The sequence below is a fragment of the Drosophila persimilis genome, unplaced genomic scaffold (genome assembly GCF_003286085.1).
Source record: "Drosophila persimilis strain 14011-0111.01,24,50 unplaced genomic scaffold, DperRS2 tig00000700-arrow-arrow-pilon, whole genome shotgun sequence".
NCBI classification, from domain to species: Eukaryota; Metazoa; Arthropoda; class Insecta; order Diptera; family Drosophilidae; genus Drosophila; species Drosophila persimilis.
In genome coordinates, this window is record NW_020825340.1 from 792197 (window position 1) to 806850 (window position 14654).

The 14654-nt window shown below is 46.4% G+C and overlaps 1 protein-coding gene across 2 annotated transcripts; it reads left to right on the forward strand.

The window, feature by feature from the left end:
• The first annotated feature begins 4398 nt into the window (after positions 1-4398).
• Positions 4399-14162, forward strand: LOC6601372. Of its 2 annotated transcripts, none has more exons than XM_026992029.1 (3): positions 4399-4503; positions 12745-13020; positions 13087-14162. In XM_026992029.1, exons 1-3 carry the CDS (start codon positions 4414-4416, stop codon positions 13858-13860), a joined length of 1140 nt encoding a protein of 379 aa, XP_026847830.1. In that variant the 5' UTR covers positions 4399-4413; the 3' UTR covers positions 13861-14162. The 2 variants fall into 2 exon arrangements, with proteins under 2 accessions (XP_026847830.1, XP_026847831.1); XM_026992030.1 differs by having other exon boundaries at positions 13090-14162.
• The last annotated feature ends 492 nt before the right edge of the window (positions 14163-14654 follow it).

Here is a 14654-nt window from a genome sequence, read left to right on the forward strand (position 1 = left end):
GATATATAACGAAACGTGTGAGAAATTCCAAAATGCAGCGGGCGCTTTTTTTATCTGAAGAAATATGGGAATGGGCGGTGCTCGTCCGATTGATGGGAAGAAAGAAAAGGTAAAGTGAAAGAAACTTTTGCTGACATTTGATAAATGACTGATCGATCGAGAAATGCTAACTATGGAAAGTCTCCTCTCTACAGCGACTACGGCTGCACTGCCTCTCCACTAAGGCCATGTCAAATAAAATTATCTTTTGGGACAAGTTAATGTCCTATAAAATATGAATAAGAAAAACTGTTGCCCGCTTCTTCAAAGCTAAATCAAAATTAAACAACAAAAATTATTCAAAAAGGGCGATGTTTGCCCTCCCCCAAAGAAACCCCAAAATGATTTATGATTCTGGAGCTGGGCGGGGCTCTGTTTAGGGGGGAAAACAGACACACAGAACACACAACACACAGCACAAAACACAAAACATATAAAATGAGAACATTGAAAAACGCAAAGCGCAGCAATTAAAAAATATCTGTAGAACTTGCCGGCGCGCAGTCGTAAACCAAAATTTAAAATCCAAATGGGAAAATGGGGAAATGGGAAAAATGGAAAACGAACAGCCAGTGCCCCAGAGGCTTTGACAACAGTGCAACAAGCAGAAAACAATTAAAGTTAGATTTAATGGTTTTCACACATAATTTTTGGGACGGATAATACATAAGTATGCGTATAAAATAAAGGATTACCCAGAGACCCAAACCACTTGAGATAGAGCAGCAGACCACCCCTAACAAATCATTTATAAAGATACATAATTGCTAGAGACACTTGAGAATCGGGTTAAAGATGAAAGAAAAAAATGTGGAATTTAAAGAAAGAACTCCAAGCCACACAAAGACACCGCAGGCCATATATTCTTCAATGGGAAAACCCCCAGACCCCTAGACTCAAACTCAGAGCCAGACGCAATCTTGAAGCCCTGGAGCTGTGTCTGGGCGATGGTGCTGGTGCTGGTTGCACTCGGTCTTTGGTTTCTTTCAGAAACAAATTGTTGTTAAAGCCTATCAGTTAACTACATTTTTAACACTTGCTGTCGGCCTCCTGGTGTGGTGTGTGGTGTGTGATGTGAAACCGAAATCGTAATTCGAAAGAGCCTTATTTTGCTGCCATTGTCTCTGTCAATAAATTAACATTTATTTTTCTTACGCGATGCGATGCGATGCGACTATACTCGTAAATTAAATGCCGAAAAGTAAAACCCAACGACCTGAACAACAATAACAAACAGAACAGAAATCCGAGAGTTCCTTATAGGCCATTTATCGCTGTCGATGGAGAGCCTGATGAAGCCATTACGCGGGGGTGTGCGGGGTCCGGGGAGTGCGGGGAGTGCGGGGGTGTAGCCTGCAGTCAATGGCTGCTCTGTAAGTGCAAATGGCCATTAAAAACAATTTAAGGGGAGGATCACCATTGAGTGGCGAGGCATTTAGGAAAATATTGCAAATTACTGCAAATAATTGACGAACATTAAGTGCTGCCCTGCCCTTTCGGAGGATGGGAACGGGGGATGGGGTTCTGGGAACAGCTGCCAAAATTTACACAACATTCAATTGGAAAAATCAAAAAAAGAAAATCTCCAAGAAAATTGATGTTATTGTGATGACAAATCAACCTCAGAGTGGGAGTGAAAAGCTTTCTATCTAATGAAACTGCAATTCACACAAGCGAGCGATGAGCAGCAGCTCTCTTCAGTCGGGCTCTCAGGGGGTTGCACTTGATTTATGTACGAGAGTACGAGTATACTCTCGTTGCGCTCCTTAAGTGTCCCGAAAGTGCTTTCTCATCGATGCGATGCGATGCGATACAATGGAAAATGGGATATTTTATTAAACGCTGCAACCGAATTCAATTTTCGCAACTGTTGCCAAAATATCAGCTAAGCCAAAGGAGGGTCACCGTCATGCCACCGCCACCCAAGGGGAAGAGGGTGGCACTGTGGCCCTGTGGCACTGTGGGATGATGCGATATATGCTGGCTACAAAGCGGAAAATTTGAACATTTGTTAAAGCGACTTATTAATGTTATAATCTAATTATAATCAGCAGTCCTTTGGCTCTGATTTCCTGCCATAAAAAATTATTTTGTCCAGAGGGGTGCAAAATGTGGGTAATATTTTTGTCAGGATTCAATTCTTTATCGGGGGCAGGCCTGAAAGAGTAGCAAAAATATGGGATTACTATAAGGCAGAGGGAGAAAAGGGGATTTTAGTATGATATATTAGGTTTCTTAGGGGTTTGATCAGGTATTAGCTGCAGCTGTTCTGAAACTCCAGTTTTTTACTGGAGTATAGTATAGTATAGTATATTCCTCCCCGAAAACGGTTTCAATTAACCCGATCCTTTGCTGGTTTATGCCTCAAACTATCCGCCGCACTGCACTCCTGATGGAACTAGCATCCTTCCGAGGCGTCGCACTAATTAAGTGGGGAACAAAGGGGGAGCGCCAGAAGCCAAAAGCGGAGCAGCTCAATTAATAATAAAATGGGGAAATGGTGAAAATAGGGAAAATGGGAAATGAGAAAATGGAACGAGCCAAGCGCAGCCTCGTAAACAAGCCACAAAAAAGCTTGAACTCATAATTTCCGGAGGTGCTAATAAGTTGCAAAATTATTTTCAATGAAAATGGTTCCAAAAGGCAGCTGGGGTGGCTGGGGGGAAGCAGCAGCAGTAAAAGTTACCACAGAGTATAAAAAATTGACTTCAATTAAAGTGCCATAGTTGCCTGTATAAACAGCACGGGAAAAAAGCGAGAATGAAAAGCGCAAAATGGGAGCGACCGAGAGAGAGAGGGGGAGAGGGAAAGCGAGAGGCAAAGGATAATGATAATTACGGCATGCTGTGGGGTGGGGACCTTTGGATCCCACTGCTGAATGAGACTGCAAAAGTTTTTTGTGTTTATTTTATGCTCGGCTCGGGCAAAAAGGCGAACGAACAAGAAGAAGCTGAAAGTTTCAATGTAGTCGAGATGCTGGGGGCTGGGGAATGCGGAGTGGGGAATGGCGCCCAGGAGGCAGTGCATCCGAGTGGGTGGTACGATTACGAGTGTACGTTAAACAAATAAGCAAAAGGCACCCAGAGGCAAATGAAGAAGCCAAATGTAGAGCGTGCATCAATGACACACTCGCACACTCGCCCACTCGTACGGGGGAGGGGGGGAAACACTCACGCATACAGTGAAGCACTCGCACAGGGCGCCAAAGCCTTCAATACAGAAATGAAAAGTCAAAAACTTGGCTTGGACGCTTTTCCTTCTGCTGTCCAAAAAGAATGACTCGCTCGCCAGCGGCCCAGCCCCCGCCCCTTGCAGCCACCCACTCTTGACTCAACTTGTTGAGGACTCGCCGAACCACTCGCTCACCTACCCCTGGGTCAGCAGTCAGCCGGCAATCGTCCGTCCGACTCAAACTCAAACTCCGGTCTGTATTACAGCCCTCGCATTTCATTCACTCTCTTCCGTCGCCGCCCCAAAGCCCTTGCCGCCAGCCCTACCATGCCCAAAACAGAAGTTCCTCTCATTTTGTACTTTTGTACTGTCCTTTTTGTTTTGCCTCGATTTTTTTCTCTCAGTGTAGTTGTAGTAAATTTTTCTCATTTCGCTTTTTGTTGGAGTGGTTTTTTCTTCGTCTATTTTGCTTCTGCTGCTGTTTTGAGTGTTCGTTCCTCTGTGTGTGACTTTGCTTGTGTGTGTGTGTGTGTGTGTGTGTGTGTGTGTTTGTTCCTCTGCGTGTTTGTGTGTGTCGGTCGCTCTTTGTGTGCCTGTGTTGGTTTTTCTTCACTCACACACAGACACACAGAGGCATAGAACTAGCGGTAAATGCATGAACAGCGCCGGTGGACGTCGACGCTGACGTCGTCTGCCTGTCATGAAATTTGTATCTCTGCCGCTGCCCTCGTTCCTCTCTCTTCACTCTCTCTCACTCGCTCTCTCTCTCTCTCTCTCTTTCTCGCCTCAGTCACCCTCGCCCTAGCCATGGGCGCTGCCGCCTGCTGCCTGCTGCCTGCTGACTGCCTGCCCTGCTTCTTCTTTGCTTTCGTCTCGTGCTCATTTTCCGTTGTACTTTTTCGAATGCATTCGGTGGCGTTTCATTTCATTCCCTCTGCGCACTTCGAACTGATCGCTCGCATTGCTCCCCGGACTCTGGACTCCGCACTCGCTCGCTTCCTTCACTTCGGACTTCGACTTCGACTTCGTCTTTGATTCGATTACGCGCTAAATTATTGAACACATTTCGACGGAAAGAACCCCATAAGTTTCCCAAGATTACGACTTTTGCATACTTCTTGCGGCATACGCGGTATTTTGTTTTTTTTTCTGAGTGAAGTGTAAACATACAAAGCGGAAAACCGAAACAAAAAACTGCTCAAAATGGGTCGCCTGTTCCAATACAATCGCTTTGGCGCCACGGATAACATCAACAAACGCAACAAGAAGGATACGCAGACCAAGAACAAGATGGTGAGTCTTGAAGAATATGCAAACGGGGGAATAGTTTCGGACTATCTGAGGAAAGGGGACAGTTAGTTAAGGCAGGGAGATTTGTGATAATACCTACTCTAAGGACTTTTAGTGATATGAAAGGCCCAAAAGGGGATTTAAACGTGGCTCTTCTAGAGTACGATCGATCCTTTAAAAGAACACATATTGTGTGGAATTTACGCACCTGAAAATCTCAGTTAAGTGAATATCCTTTAGACCATCCAAGAGATCTGCTATCATAGTTTATAGAATATCACACACATTACACAGATGCCCCCCCCCAATAATCCATTCAGATTTCACACTCCCCCACACACTCGCAGAGTGCGACCTAGTAGTATCGCCCATGACAACCCACGCACTCTTAGCACTATACTATCAACAGTAAACTCCGTTCCATGTTGACCATCTGTGGAGAGCGGCGGTTGGGGAGTTGGGGAGTTGGGTTCTGGGGTGCATAACGAAATTCAAAACACGAAACGACAACAATTAAAATGATTTAGTGTCACAGATAGGAGATCCCACAACAACACAGCAAGAGCGGACACTGAAGCATAATAAACTCGACTGTCGGCGTAAATCAGTGGAACACTAAATCACATAGAATCAAATAAATATGATTTGCATAAAAACCAAATCAAAGTATATAAAACAAACACAGACACAGACAGAGACAGAGTGATAGGGACAGAGGGGGTGGGGGAGGGGTAGAAGAGGAGCCCTAATCCGAGCGTTAAGCCAACAAACAGAAATCAGGAAAATAAATCAAATAAATCAAATTGTAAATGCAGCGATTTCTGGCGATAAGTAGAGCAAACAAACGGAATACGCACTGAACCCGGGGAGTGGGATCGGGGAAATGGAAACATATGTTGCTCTTCGCCCATAAAGATAATGATTGATTCGACTAAATGGATTTCTATTTGAGTATTTGTATTTGATTAGCGATAAGCGCTAACTAGGCTTTATCGTCGCTATAAGTCGACTATGTGGAATGGCAATGGCGACGTCTGTCTCTGTCTCTGGCTCTGATGATGATGATGATTCCCAAAAGCAGATTAGTCAAATATCTTAATTAAGACAAACTACCTGAGAAGCTACCTGAATACAAAAAGTCAACTCTCTCTCTTTCTGGTGTCTCATTTTCTCCAGATCTGGGTACAAATCTTCTTAGGTAGCTACTTTGCTTTACTAATCTCCTGCTTTGACTTCCCCGCTCTCCGATGCTGCAGATACATAGAGTGACAATGCGCTCAGGCAACAGCATCCAGTCCAGCCACTCGTACCGTACCACCACACCAACCGCCTCACCATTTATCAAAATATTTATTTAAAAGAGCGACAAAATCTGGGGAAAAAAGTTTGTAATTTCAAACTGAATGACAGTTTGCGTTTTGCCTTCTGCCCTGGCTACTCCTCTTTTATCTTCCGTGCTCTGTGCTCTGTGCATTTTCCATCATTGTTCCTTCTGCGCCTGTCATTTTTCACGGGAATTGACACCCATCCCAGAGCCAGAGCCAGAGCCCGAGACAGGGCCATGGCCATGGCCAGTCCATTCCATCCCATCCCATCCCATCCCATCCCATCCCATCCCACACCGTTGCCATACCACACCACACCATAGCATAGTACTATGGCCCTGCCACTTTATCTCGACTCGGATTCTTTTTGTTTTGATCTATGGAAATCTGTCTTGTTTTCCTTCCTTTTATTCAATTTTTTGTTGTGGGTGTAGCCGTGTTTGGGCTCCCTAAAGGATTGTCTTTTGAAATAGGAAGTTGTTGTCGCTTGACGCTTGACGCTGTGACGGGTGTGGCCGCAACGGGAGTTGATTTACCTAGAAGACTTGAACCGCACAAAAGAGTTCTTCAAACTGAAAAGTGCAAGAATGCAGAGTCTGGAATTCCATCGCTCAGATGCTTCCCCAGATCTCTGAGCATATCTCAGGCAGCGTAAATCGTTCGACACCTCCCCAATACAGAATCGAGAATCCGCATCCGTTATCAAAATCTATTGCCCGAGAGAATTGCCTGTCTGTTTACAGAACGGACTGGCCTGGGCTGGGATGGGGCTGTGTGCTGACAAACGATTTCAATTAGCCGACTCACGATACGAGATAAAAGGCATCGCAGCGCATCGCATCGCATCGCATTGCCTGTCGCGGGTCAAAGATACGAGGCGGCACTCGTTCAAAATGGAATCGAGACAAGCTGCACAAGACCAGAACTAATAAAATTGTCACCCAACTGTTGGCTTGGGAAGTCAGCTGGACGCGGTCTGTCGTTTCTGAGATGACCATATGTTCGTGCTGTTCGTGGGAGGATGGCAAGGGAGGGGAACTGCAACCATATTGCCTAGATTAAAATCTAAAACAATTAAGAAAGCAAAAGATGCCCTGAAAGCGGAATTGAGTTGATATGTCTGTGCCTTGGAGTTACTATAGTACGGAGATCAGTATTGGCAAAGGAGTGGATCAATCGTCCTCTCTTTCTCCCTCTACGACGATCGAAATTACACGGAATTCTTATGTGTACATTTGAGTTATAGTTCCATGAATGTTCTCCGCCTAAGCGTAGAATGTAGCTATGATTTATAGTTTCATGATACTCTCTCCTGCATAAACATGCGCCTAGACTCACAGTGGAGCCGAGGCACACACACAACTATGCGTATCTTCTGTTGGAGGAATCTGTTTTGAGGCATCTTCCTCTGGGGGTACTTTATGGTGCCATGCTCCGACGCCATCATCGCCCTGCCTAAGTGGCTTCTGGTCTGCTCTGTCTATCGTGCCCTTCCTGCCGCTCCGGCTGGATTGCGGAGATCTTGGCTGGGATCGACTGCTCTGGTCTGGCGGATGATAGGCCTCATAATTCTCGATGAGATGCAGCTAAAATTAAATCAACTTCTGGCGACGATTAGCAGCAATGAGCTGAGGCATTTAAATTCTAAGGCATTTTAATGCACTTTCCCCATAAGAACACTCGCTCCGTCGCTCCGTCGCTCCGTCGCCCCCTCAAGGCCAATGATTAATGCTTATATCCCATGGTCGTGTTCTACACATGTAAAATGTATTTTCGAGGGCATGTGAAGGGGGGATGGATGGGGCTTTGATTTTGGGGCTCGGCTCGGCGCATCGGTAAGTGGAAATTCTAAGGATAGAAATTAATTGCTATGCTTTTAAGTGCATTTAATTTGAAATTTCCAACCAGCAGACGACGCCGCTGCCTTGTTGACTAAACCGAAAGATTTATTAGTGGCATGTTGATGGGGGGGCGGGGGCGGGGGCAGGGGGCACTGCAATTGCGACTGCAACAGAAAGCTGCACAATTGATGAGCATAATTAAATAGCCGGCGACTGGCAAGACTCGGATTGCATTGCCTTTCATTGCATTGCATTGCATGCATTGTTGTAATTTATGCTCCATATTTTGCCAAACTACTGCTCACTGCTCACGAATGTAGCTGTAGCTGTTGCTGTTGCTGTATCTGTATCTGACGATCTGTATCTGAGTGTGACTCCGGACTAGCCCCGTCGTTTTGAGTAAACAACAATTTCACTTATTTTCATGCTGTCTGCCGTCTGCCGTCTGCCGTCTACTGTCTGCCTTCCTTCGTCGACCATCATCTGTCTGCATTGTTATTTTTACGCTCGACTCAATATAAATTTTCGCAGTGTGCTCGTGTTTCGCCCCGTGCCCCCCGCTGCACTGTCCTGTCCCTCGTTTTGTTTGCCACATGCCACGCCATGAAAATGTAATGCAAATATGCAAAAAAGCTTTCAACGGTATATCCAACCCGTCCATATATCTCTCTCTCTCCCTCTCTCTCTCTCTCTCTCTCTCTCTCTCTCTCTCTCTCTCTCTGTATCTACGTACGTGTAGGGCCTGGCTACAAATAGTTTTGGGTTTGGTTTAGCGTCTGCCCATCACTGGCCAACAGTCCGGCGGCCAGCAAACCAGGCGGCCAACATCATCGTTATCACCAGCACGTTGTCCATTCCCGTAACCGCTCCGGTGTCCCGTGTCCCGTGTCCCGTGTCCGCGTCGAGCTGTTTGAGTTTCATATGGCTTCCCGCCAAGGATTTGTGTGTGCATTAGACGACGAAACGACTCTAGACCCGGCTCTCGGGCAAACTATTTGCATGCGAAAACTACGAGTACAGACAGCATAAGTTGACTGGAGTGACTAGACCAAGAGCACATAATACCGACCAGTACTCGTAGTTTTTCCCTAGTTGCGGACAAAGTTGCCTAGTTTCCAGAGAGTGAGAGAGAGGGCGAGAGAGAGTCTCTCTAATTAAATTGTTCGCAAACCCTCAAAATGATAAATTCGAAAAGTTCATTGCCTTGACCACACCATGCCACTTGTACGAATGGAGGGGATACCCCTATCCCCCGCCGTTGTTCCACTTCATCTGCATAGGAGACCCTCCTCAAAAGAAACCCTCTTGAGAATTCTCTACCCACACACAAGAGAATACAAAGAAAACGACCTGCGCCCATAAAATACAATTAAAATTTCAACAATTTTTTAATTTGCATTTAATAAACCCATCAAAATGGTTTTTTAAACTCACATAAAACGCACACAGAATATACAGCCAGAGTAACAGAAAAGAAACAACTCAATTCGTTTCACATTTCAATAATTTTTTATATGACCCAATTTTTTACACCTATAAAAATGCCACAGAAAAGCCTCGGAACGGAACGCCGTAAAAAGAAGCCAATGCCACACGCCACACGTGTCTAAACAAAGGATTTTCCAGCAAAAGGCAAAGCTAATTGCTATAAAAAAAGAATATCAAACACAAGAAACGAAACCATAAACATTTTCCCTGCATATAAAACTAAATTAGTGGGAAAATCATTTTACGATCCCCAAAAAACGAACTCGTTTAACAAAAACTTTTCCGCTGGTTCCCTGAAAAGTGTGTCTTTTTTGGAGGATGACGAGGGGGGGATAGGGGAGGGTGAGCGAAAGATGTGTGTGCCAGCGAAAGACATGTTTTTAAAAAATGTCATAAACTACTCGCGAGTCCATGTATCTCTGACATTTTGAAAGCCCCGAACAGACACGACACGTGTGTGCCGGGGATCACTTTGAACGCTGCTCTGCCCGTTCGTGTGGCATTAAACTGTCAAATTAGCTGGAACTAAAAGCGAAATGTCTACAAAATATTCAAAAATGTTTCCCTAATGCTCGCCACCATCTGAAATATTACTAATTTCCATTCGAAAATGTCTAAAGGAATCTTCAAAATTTCATTGATATTGCCATGAAACAGTGGAACAGAGGACGGAACAGAGGGTGGAATGGGTGGTGGGCTGCTGGAGGAGGAGGAGCAGGAACGGGGGAGGAGGGCTTCTGGAAAACAGAAGGTGGAGGAGTTTTGTTTTGGCCGCACAGCTGCTTTGGCAATTGCCCAATTTGTGAGGATAAGCGAGTGGTTAGCGTTATTGCGGTTGCAATTTAATAGCCACCAGGAAGAACCACTGAAAAGCTGCAGGTTGTGGTTTGGGCCGCCCAGGAAGGGTGGGTCCTGGGTCCAGGGTCCTGGGTCCTTCAACAGCTGCTTGATTTTTCATGGCTGAAAATTCAGGCATATGTCCATGAGTCCTCTGTGTGGGACCTCAAGTGGCGCTGCTCGGAGTTCGGCGGTACTCATGTGGATAGACAAAAAGGAAACATTTCAATAAATTCATCAACTCATCTTGCCCTGCCACTTCAACTAATTTTTCTTTTCCCTCCCGATCTCCCCTCCCCACCCCGCTCCGACTCACTCTAAATGCACAATAAATGAAAATTTAACAACTGTTTTTATAAGACCAAAAAAGGCATGGGGGAATGAGGAAAAGGGCGACCGAAAGACCGAAAGACCGAAGGGTTCCCTCTATCTTCTTTTGTTGTCCGTCAGCTGTCGAAGGTGCTCCGATGCGTTGGCTGCTCTGCTCTTCTCTTCTCTCTTACCTGAGTTTTCCTCGAGTTTTTATTGTAACACATTTTGATTACGAAAATATGCTAACACCTCGCAGGCCAAACAAAGAGATACGATAGATAGAAGCCCGAACAGAGTGCCGTGCCAGTGGGCTCGGGGCTATGCTTCATCATCAATTAGAGTTACCTTTCCGCAGGGCAGGATCAGGCACAGACAGACAGACAGACAGACAGACAGAGGGATTGATGCAGAGAAGAGGTCTCCCAGACCTATGATTATTGCATTAGCACGCACACAATCAAACGAGGGCAACGCCAACACCTTTTGATATTTTGGTCACTACTGTATGGAGAGGCTCAAGTTTTCCTCTTTCTATTTCTGTTTCTGTTTCTTTCTCTTGATTTCATTTTGGAATCTTCTTTGGGGTCTATTATCATTGAAATTACTGTTCCTCGGTTCCTTTTTTGGGGTTTGGTTGGGTTCGGTTTGGTTCGGTTGGGCCTTGGCTTGCATAAATTAAAACTCATGTAACTGGCAAGAATCGTAGCCATTAAACGCTTGTTGGCCCATTGTGTGTTTGATTTAAGCCGATAAAAGGTACACTTTGAGGCATTTTCACGCCGCTTTCCCCCCTCCCCCCAGCCCCCAGCCCATCTTTGCTCCCCTGCCCCCTGCCCCCTGCGCCCTGCTCACTGTTCTGTTGTTATGTTCTGTTGGTCAATCTCCAGCAGATTTATGCGCTGCGTGGCCACATCAAAGAAACTCTTTTGGCCATGGCTCGTTGGCTCCGAATTAATGGGCATTGGACAAGATGTAGAAACAATTTTCGTCGGGTCGGTTTGTCCGTTCACATTCACATATAAGCAAGATTTTCAATTGGAAATGCAAATCAATGGTGCAACGGAAGTTCTGTGTCTACACTTCCTTTGTTTGGTTTGCATTTGGAATTTATTGAATGTGTTGAATTATGAGAGAGGCGAGCCACTCCCCTCTTCCCGCTCCCGCTCCCCTTACTCTTTATCCATTGAATCCAGATTCATTATCCCACGTATAGAGAGAGAGAGAGAGAGAGAGAGAGCCACTACCTGGAAGACCATTGTCCCGGACTGCCATTCAATTGAATGCTCATTATTTTGCCATTTTTTGGAGTGTTGCACGAGTGTTGCGAGTGTGTGCGTGCTGAAGTGTCGCACACGCAATGGATTTAAGCATTTCGATTCGTGCCAAAAAGGGGTGTGCCAGCAGCGGAATGAGATCTGTTCTCCCTCTTCCACTAGACTAGAACAAAGGATGCAGCAGGAGCAGCAACAGCCAGAGCGATGAGCGGATTCCAGGGACCTGGGCAAGCGGCAGGATCTGCCGAGTCCGGATCCCTGCCCCTTACCATGGGATCCGTCCAGAGACCATTGTAGACAACTTGCGTTACACGTCTCCGCAAGGTGTTGTCATAGAAGCCTTTGAACTCGAATTCCCATGGCTTACCCGACATATCCACATACATGTACACTTCCCTGGCAGTCGCTGAGTTCTAGAAGTGGCGAAAGTTATTAAAGATCAGTAGAAGGAAACCCCTTATCTTGCCACAAGGAACAGCGTCGGCAGCAGCAGGAACAGCAGTTGCAGCAGTGGAACTGCTACAAGTTTAAAGTCAAAAGCGAGCATTATTCAAATATTTTCATGTGACAGTGAGGGAAAGCTAGCTAGGATCCGCATCCCTTCGAGCCCTCGGAACCCCTGCTACTCTGCTACTCTGGTACTCTGGTACTCATGTGCTGCCTGCCTGCCTTATGAATATTTTATGGGCGAAATGAAAGGCAAATACGAGAAGTGAAAACAACAGGCTGGCAAATTATACAACAATGAACAAGTAGAGCAAGCGCATTACAAGGATATCACAGCAGCAGGAGGCACTGACCCAAAAGCATTAGCAGGAGTCGGAGTCGGAGTCGGATGAGAGTCGGGCGATAGTCGAGAGAGATTTGAGAAAGGGAAAGGTCCCTGAGAATGGGAATGGGAATGAGATTGGTACGAGTATGACAATGGCAAGAGCAGAACAAAGCGCACTAGGAGACTGTGAAACAAAAACAGGGATAATGGTGTGTTATCTGAATGGTTCTCGTTACATAAGAGCACTCTTCGACGGAAAAAATGTGAGCATGGGAATGGGGCTGGGGCTCAGGATTTGTTATATTCGGGGATACAAGATTTATGTGACATTTGGTACAAATTCTCTCGGCCAAAACTAACCAACAATTTCACCTTGTTTGTTCTCGTTCCGACAGCTACGCAATGCCATCAAGTGTCCGGCCTATTCGGACATCTATGGGCAGTACAATGACTCGTCCTTCGAGAAATGCCAACAATGGAGCAACAAACTGCAGTTCCCAACGGCAGTGGCAGCGGCAGCAGCAGTGACAGTGCCAGCCGAGGAGCCCAGCCAGAGTCGCACCCATAAGGTCTACGATAGCATGAAGAACTTTCTGCAGCGCAAACTGTTTGCCCAACCCTCGCACAAGGAGCGAACACTGAATGAGGACCCTACCAGTGATTATGATGAGGTTAGTAGACCCCCGAAGAAAGTTCCATTTAAAATGGAGGACTAACCAGATGGTTTCTCTCTTCAGCAGGACCTTCTCGACTCCTCGTACCAGGCCGACGCGGAAGAAGAGGAGGAGGAAAGGGATGCCGATTGCAGCTGCAGCTCCAACTCCAACTCCAACACCAGTTCCATATCCAGCAGTAGCCATGCGGACACGCCCAAACGCTCGCCCCAGAAGTCGCTACTGTCGCTCAACTGCTGGCAGAGCAGTCAGCCAAGCGACTCCAACAAGGAGGAGGATGACTCCGATGCCGGAATCTCCGACTGCTGCCAACTGCTGGTGGAGAACACAGCGAGCAAAAAACAGCGACGCAGCTCGCCCAAAAAGCGGACATCCCTGCCCCGCTACAACAGCAGCAACAGCACCGAGGACGATGATGATGATGAGGAGCCGGAACTGTTGGCCTGCGCCTGGTACCAGCCCCGCATCAGTGCGAAGGCCGCCCAAGAGCATCTGCAGCAGTCGACGGCGGGCAGCTTCCTGCTCCGCCGAAGCACTCCCCGCCACTTCGAGCTCTGTCTGCGCCTCGAACGGAAGGTGAAGACGTACCCGGTGCAGTCCACCCGCACCCAGATGTATCGCCTGAAGGGGGCCAAGAAACAGTTCAGCACTCTCAAGGCCTTGATCACCCACCACTCGGTGATGGCCGAGCAGCTTCCCCTCACACTGGACATGCCCAGGGAGCGACATGTGGTCAAGCCGTCGGCGGTCCGCTATGCGGACGATTTCGAACCGCTGGAGTCTCTGCAGCTCCTGGGCATCCTCAAGAGTCTGCAGGCCAAGAGCATTGAAATATAGACTAAGAGGGTGGAAATGGGGTAATTTACGGGGGTTATTAATATCGAACTGCAAAGGGAACGATAGGTGAAAGAAATATTATATAGGAATTGTTTTTTTTTTTTTTTCTATGCGTATTAGTCCACTAAGGAGGCTTTGTGATATAGTTTATGGATCTAAATCGGGATCTGGGGGGCAAGTAATCCCGGCTTTAGTTGTACATTAAGGGTCCACCATTTACCAATTAATTGAAATATTTCTATTCGTATTGATAAGTTTTCTATTGTGAAAGTAAATTATACGTTAATAAAGATCGAACAATGCAATCCGCAAATGCTACCCTCCAGAGGGTTCAATCTGTGTCCACGCCCCAGCAATCCACACGATTTCCTGTCACCCCCTCATACCCCTCCCTCACCAACCGCTGAGTGAGTGAGATGAGTTCTGGGGGAGGGTTGGCCAGGGAACGCTTCACTTACATGTGATTAGCGATTCAAGTGGCTCTCATTAATTTTTTAAGTGCGGCTCGTGGAGCTCTCGACGCAATGCGCTTGGCAACATGTTGGCGGCAACATTTCGGTGGCATAAATAATTAGCAGCAACGACAAACGTTTTAGTGGTTGCAGGGAGTGTCCGGGCGTTCAGCCACCGACCTATAGACTTGTAGACCTCATCAAAAGTACAGATTGCTCGACAAATAAATAGCAGGGAGAATGAAAATATTTGATATAATATCCTTGATCACTGACAAGGACTCGAGGGTGCGTGACACGCCCTAACCGGAAATGAAATGGCTGAGGAAAGTAAGTGTTCAA

Excerpts from the sequence above, each read along its gene's own strand:
- LOC6601372 (XM_026992029.1), top strand. The coding sequence starts at position 4,414 with ATGGGTCGCCTGTTCCAATACAATCGCTTTGGCGCCACGGATAACATC. Across the intron at positions 4,504-12,744 it reads CGCAGACCAAGAACAAGATG|CTACGCAATGCCATCAAGTG; the intron begins GTGAGTCTTGAA and ends TCGTTCCGACAG. Across the intron at positions 13,021-13,086 it reads CTACCAGTGATTATGATGAG|CAGGACCTTCTCGACTCCTC; the intron begins GTTAGTAGACCC and ends TTCTCTCTTCAG.